Consider the following 6,221-nt stretch of genomic DNA (forward strand, 5'->3'; position numbering starts at 1 on the left):
CAAAACTTAGTGTCAAACAAATTGACAAAATAATAATTATGAAAATATTTTTTAAAAAATGGTTTTGACTTTTGTAGGATTCAGCCCAACAGTGGTATCAACAGTATACTCAGGCATACCATAGCATTCAAACTAAATTGGGAGACTTAGAAAACAGTGGCTCAGATGTAAGTTTGTTTCATTTGTTTATTTGCTGGGTTAATATCTTGTTTTGCCTTTTAGGAGCTAAAGATGATGTTTTTTATCTTTTACAGTTACCTTATTAAGGTATTCATTTCTTCAGTGTGCTTGGATCATAATTTATTTCTAGCACATGAAAATAAATGATATTTCTGGAATGCATCATTGAAAAAATCTTTTGGCACCTCAAAGATATAGGTGTTGCAAGAAATGCCAGTTTGAAAATTTGGTGACTTTTTGCTGATTTGAATTTTTAGAAAGGAAAAAAGAGACAATTTCAGATGTGTAAATCATGGAATTTAGCAGGATTTTATGTGCAGATAATTTATTAATGAAAGTGTATCTAAATAACAATTTGTCAACTATAGTATCTTTCTTTTAAAAATTAGATATAGTTTTGTTGCTTTCATTTTCTAAGTTTTCATATATGCTCACAAAAATAGCCCAACTCTGCCACAACTCTGCCCTGGGTAACATTTCCGGTCTTCTTGTAAGAGATTGTGCAAAGAGTAGCAGAGTAGAGTCTCCTGGGAATGTTTTTTGCAGTAGGGATGGGATGAAATATTTATTTATTTATTTATTTATTCATTCATTCATTCATTCATTCATTCATTCATTCATTCGACCTCTATGCTGCCTAATCCCAAAGGACTCAGGGCAGCTTAAAGCAATATAAAATACAAGACAATAAAAAGAAGTCAAATATAAAACTAAGTTATAAAACCATTAATTAAAACCCCAATAAACATAATAACTAACCCAACATGCATACTAAACATTCATACAATTGGCCATTGTTGTTGTTGGTTCATGGCCCCCAGGCCTATCTGCAAAGCCAGGTCTTAGTGGCCTTACAGAAGGCCAATAGGGTGGGAGCAGTTAGGTACATCAGGGGAGACTTGATTCCGGGGCGGCAACAGAGAAGGCCCTTCCCCACGGTCCCACCAGCTTGCATTGCTTGGCTGATGGGACTTGGAGGAGGCCAACTCTGTGTGCTCTTATAGGTCTCTGGGAGGTATACGGAAATGCCCTTGTCTAGAGTTTGAGCTTATTCTACTTTCACAGTGTTGATCAGGGATCAGATACCAGGTACCAGTTAGTAGCTTATGTGCCAATTTTGCATGACTTGCAGTTTCCAGAAACTCGGGGCTAATCCCTTGCAGAGTGAATTGAAATTCCAAAGTCGGGGTGTAATTAAGACTGAATAGATTTCTAGTGAAACGTATTATGGCAGATTCCTGGAAAAGCTTTGCTTTTGGTGATCACGTACAGTATATTTCTGTCACCTAGACTTTATTTTGTATTGTGCTTTTCTGAGCTATACACCATTAAAACTCTCATGCTTTACACCCCTTCATTTGTCTGAAAGAGAAACAACCTTTTTTAAAAAAATCAGTGTACCTTGTGTTGTGGTTAGCTCTGGCCCAGCTCCTGCCCCAAGGAATGTGTAGGTGGATGTGGGGGAGAGATCCACATGCCGCAGGCCTGTTTTTCTCCTGATGGAATCTGCCGATGATGCCTCCTCTGACCAAGGCAGCATGAATGACAGGGAAGAGGAGTTTGGCAGACAGCCCAGGAGGAGATCAATCATCTGTATCATCTTTGGATTCTGAACAAGAATTAATGACACACCCACGCATGCATAGAGTGATTTATTTATTTATTTATTTATTTATTTATTTATTTATTATTTAGATTTGTATGCCGCCCCTCTCCGCGGACTCGGGGCGGCTCACAGCAAAATATAACAAATCGTAACAAATCCAAATAAATTTAAAATATTTTAAAAAGTTTAAAAAGTGATGCATAGGAGACAACAACTAAAGGATTATTACAAGAAAAAATGAGGCCACCTGTGGTTGGGTGGGGCTCCAGTAATTAGGGCTGCTGCTATAAATAGCAGCATGTGGGTTTTGCCGTTGTGGAAGAATATCTGATTGGAGTTGTCAGGAATCTTGTGTTGCTGGAATTTGTTGCTTTTTCACGCCTTTGAAACCAAAGCAGAGCAACGTGTGTGTGTGTGTGTGTCTCACTTAGTTGGAAGAAGAAGGGGTGTGAAGTTTCTTCACAGCTGCTAGCTAAGTACTTAATGATTGCTTAAGGGAAATTGTACAGACTACCCGGTTGTTTTGGGGAAGAGTGCTCTTTGCAATACAAAAAGGGTGCTTTGTTTATTTTGAATTTTGTGATGAAGAACATTGTTTTGAATTTTCAAACGTGTGTGTGTCTGAAATTTGTACCCTTGAATTTTCGGGAGGCTCCTACCAGAGAACCCGGCAGAACACCTTGAACGGGCTAACTTTCATGCATCCAAAATCCAGGATGCTAGATCTCCCCTGGGACTGAAATTTGGCAAAGTTGCAGCGGCCTTTTGATTACACTTCCCAGAAACCCATAGGTTCCGTGGTGCAAGGGAAAATGTGATAAATGTATACCTGCCCACTTTCCTGCCTTCCTCTGCCCTTTGCACCCAATCAATTGTCAGCAAGGCTGAATAGGCGACCAGCCATTGGCTGCTTTGGAGCTGAAGCTTGAAAGCTCTGAGCAAAAATGAGAGTGATTTGGATACTTGCTGGAAAGATAGAGTTGGCTAAGGGATGTTGATGTTTGACAGATGAGTCATATTCTTCCCTGGAATGAAGATGCCTTTAGGGACAGAGTGAGGTGAAATGGAGAAGTTTTCCTCGTGATCCACAGTTGCCTCCCCCCCCCACTCCCCAGCAAAGTGGCAGGCAGTTCCATAGGAATAGATCAGCTGAGAAAGAGGAGTAGGCTTCACCAGTATTCTCCCTTCCTGTCATGAAAGGAGAGGAAATGGCACGTCCTTATGGTATATATGGAAAGAAGGCAGCCCCAACAAAGACAGGAGGGGTCAGACAGTGAGGGGGAAGGAGAAGGGGAAGTGGAAGGTGCTGGAGAGTCAAAGGCCCTTGCAGTGCCTGCAGAATCCCCAGCTAGACCCTTGTCTGGGTGAGATGAGGAGGGTGATGGATGACCCCATCCTCAATGTCAGGGTGCATAGAATGATGGGACACCAGGAGCAGCTGCACAGACAAGATACTACAGCACAGCTGGAACCAATTAGGAAAGCTTGCAGCAGGCTTAAAGAGGGGAGGTCTTTGGGAGAGAACTCTTGTAGGAGTTATCATCTGCAGTTAACAGGAACAAGGATACAGAGTTCCTAAACTGACCTCTTGCGTCTTGAGACAACTAAACCTAATTTTTGGACACTTGATTTTGAGAAAACTGTAGCTCTGAAAACAACCAAGTGAGTACTTCTGCTGAAGCCCGTTTTGAAGTCATTTTTGAAGAACCTTGGGGGTTTATGAGACATTTGTTGTCAGCTTGGGCCGTAAACCCTGACCTTTGGATCATAAACCAACATTCCTCTGCAGTCATTGTAGCTCTAGGCCAATTTGTACAGCAGTATTATTTTGTGTTTCATAATCCTTAGTCTGTGTGTGTTTGTGTATTGGCTTGTTGCATTTCCGGCCCGTCAGGCAGAACATCTTATACGCCGAAAAATATGGTACTCCTCTTTTTGAAAATTTATGTTATTAATTTCTTGCATTAATTTAATTTCTTAATTGGTTATCAGCTGCCTAACGCACATTTTTATTTTTCTGTTCTGTAGGAATCCAATGGAGGAGTTTATGGTGATTATGGTACCTATTTACAGGTTATGCCTTCATATTATGCTGCAACTCAAGGATTCTTCCATCCAAATGTCTTGCCGTTTACACCTCAAAATCCTCTGAAGGTAAAAATATTTCTAGCCAACATTTAAGTATCGGTAGCTACAATCCAGAGCTTCCAAAGTCCTATATCGTGTTAAGATGCATTGAAGGATAAGTAGCAAATATTTGTCATTTGTTTTTTTCATTATTACATTTTGAACAGATGTGTATTCTCAGTTGAGATCTTGTGCTACCATTAAGAGTTCTGAGATAGTGCTAATTTTTAAGAGTTACTGTGAATGCTATTTGTTTTAGTTATTTTAGTAATGGAACTTTTCAGACTAACCTTGAAATTGGAACCAACATGCAGTCAGCAAAATCCTACATTGGATTTTTACTTGTGTAGCCGTACTCTGAAAAAATTAGCAGATCCTTGACGGACCAGTGTTCTTGAAGATCAGAACTCGAAAGTGCATATAGATTCCTTTTTAATCAGCAGGAATACTTTATACAATTCCATCCAAGAATACATAATTCAGGGGCTAACGCTCTGGAACCAAGTATTTATATCTGTTAAGATCACTTTCTTGTGTGAATCATGGTTTGAGTTTATCAAATGTCAAATCCAGCATTCTTTAAGTGCTGCACATTACTATAATTGACTTTTTATGATCCTTAGATGGCACCAGTAAAAAATGAAAAACGGAGCTCTTCATACCTCATCCCAAATCCAGAAGACAGTCGAGTGGAATATGTTGGCCCAGATACTCAGGGCTCCGGAATGCATTATACAGAACTCTACCTTAAAAGAAAGCGTGTCTATTAAGATTTCTATCTAATTGAAATCAAAATCACTTCTTGTGGCATTCTTGCCACTGTTATATTTTGTAGATAACACATGCAATAGTATTGCAGAAATTAGTTTTGATATGGAAAAAATGGTATGGGGAAGAGGCTCTTCTCTTCCAGATTAATTGTGGTGTTGTTGTTCAGCAATGTCATGGGGTGAGAGCTACTCTCAAAACAATGAAATAATGGAACTTTCCTATTGTCTTGCTTAGAAACTGCCCTGATACCCTTAAAAAACAGTAATGCTGGTCAGTGATGTTACAAGAGTCTCTTTGATGTCTTAAAGTCAGTGGTGGGTTGCTACTGGTTTGGACCGAACTATTAGCTCTGACTCCAAGCCAAGAGCGAACCGATTCTTTGCATCTGTGAAAGTGGGCCCACCCACCTGCCCCTCGGCTATACTAACCTTTATTTCTACTTTCAAAGCCCAGCTGATCGGGGTAGCAGATTGAATTGCTGCTCCTCAGCTGTTTTCAGTGCCCCTTGCCTAGTTTGCAACGCGGAAGTTCTATTTCCTCTGAATTGTGCATGCACACGCAGTGAAGCGCACGCTCAGCAAACCCGTGGTAAAGCCAGTAGCAACCCACTACTGCTTAAAGTCCTTGATTGAAGAGGATTTGTGTATAATTATATTGTCCTGTTTCACAATAATAACAATACGCTATTATTGAAATGATTGGGTTGAGATTTACAACTTTCAAATGTAAATAAAATTAGACAATTCTCCTAGCAGTAAGTTAGGAAAATGTCAACGTCTTATTGAAAATAACTTTGTTGAAATATAAAATACGCTATGACAAAGTTTCTGTGGAACTGAAGGACTGATACCAGATTTATGTTTGTAGATGTTGGCCTTTAGGGTTATAAGTTCTAAACCTTAGAGACAATATTTAAACACATTTTCAAATATAGTGTGTATGAATATATATATTTAATATCCCGTTGGAGCTGAATTTATTACAGTCACTTGCATTTAATTAAAAGAATATGCTTTCTAGGTGGTTCTTGCAGACCCCTGATTTATCTCACTTCCTACTTGGAAACACTTTTTTTGGCACACATTTTTGACAATTTGTGGGGATGCTCCCCAGAAGTAATTCTTTGTACGTACATGAAATGTTTCTGTTGATATGCTATCTTTTATTTCTAACTGGTCTACTTTTCCTGAGTGAAAATGTGTTTGAAACAGGTTTATATATCACTGTGTGCTCACAGTATTGAGAATTGTAATATGACTGTAATAGGGCTTTAATCATAAAAACTAAATGCAAATCTGATTGAAATGTTTATTGGGGTTGTGTCACTGATCTCAGTGGCAGCTTAATTGCCACAAGCAACTCTTCTGTAGAATTAGACCTGTCATATTTTGACACTAAGCAATGGGTTTTTGTTGTATGCTCCTGAAGGAAGGAAACCGCTTCTGGCAGCACTCTAGGTGCAACCTTAATTGGACATACTATATTTACATTTACATTACCTTTTGACCAATCAAGCTCTTGATAAATAAGCGGGAAG

At 39.2% G+C, this 6,221-nt stretch overlaps 1 protein-coding gene across 2 annotated transcripts in view; it reads left to right on the top strand.

Moving 5' to 3' along the window:
* The window catches only part of RAVER2 (ribonucleoprotein, PTB binding 2), a 59,864-nt gene extending 53,886 nt beyond the window's left edge, over nucleotides 1-5,978 (top strand). Inside the window, exons 12-14 of one of the 2 annotated variants that reach the window (XM_070746069.1) lie at nucleotides 78-167; nucleotides 3,815-3,940; nucleotides 4,537-5,978. In XM_070746069.1, coding sequence (XP_070602170.1) covers nucleotides 78-167; nucleotides 3,815-3,940; nucleotides 4,537-4,683 — 363 coding nt within the window. In that variant the 3' untranslated portion in view covers nucleotides 4,684-5,978. The remainder of the gene's footprint in view (nucleotides 1-77; nucleotides 168-3,814; nucleotides 3,941-4,536) is intronic. The other variant, XM_070746070.1, reaches the window with a different exon arrangement.
* Nucleotides 5,979-6,221: the final 243 nt, after the last annotated feature.

This window comes from Erythrolamprus reginae, chromosome 3, assembly GCF_031021105.1.
Source record: "Erythrolamprus reginae isolate rEryReg1 chromosome 3, rEryReg1.hap1, whole genome shotgun sequence".
NCBI lineage: Eukaryota > Metazoa > Chordata > Lepidosauria > Squamata > Dipsadidae > Erythrolamprus > Erythrolamprus reginae.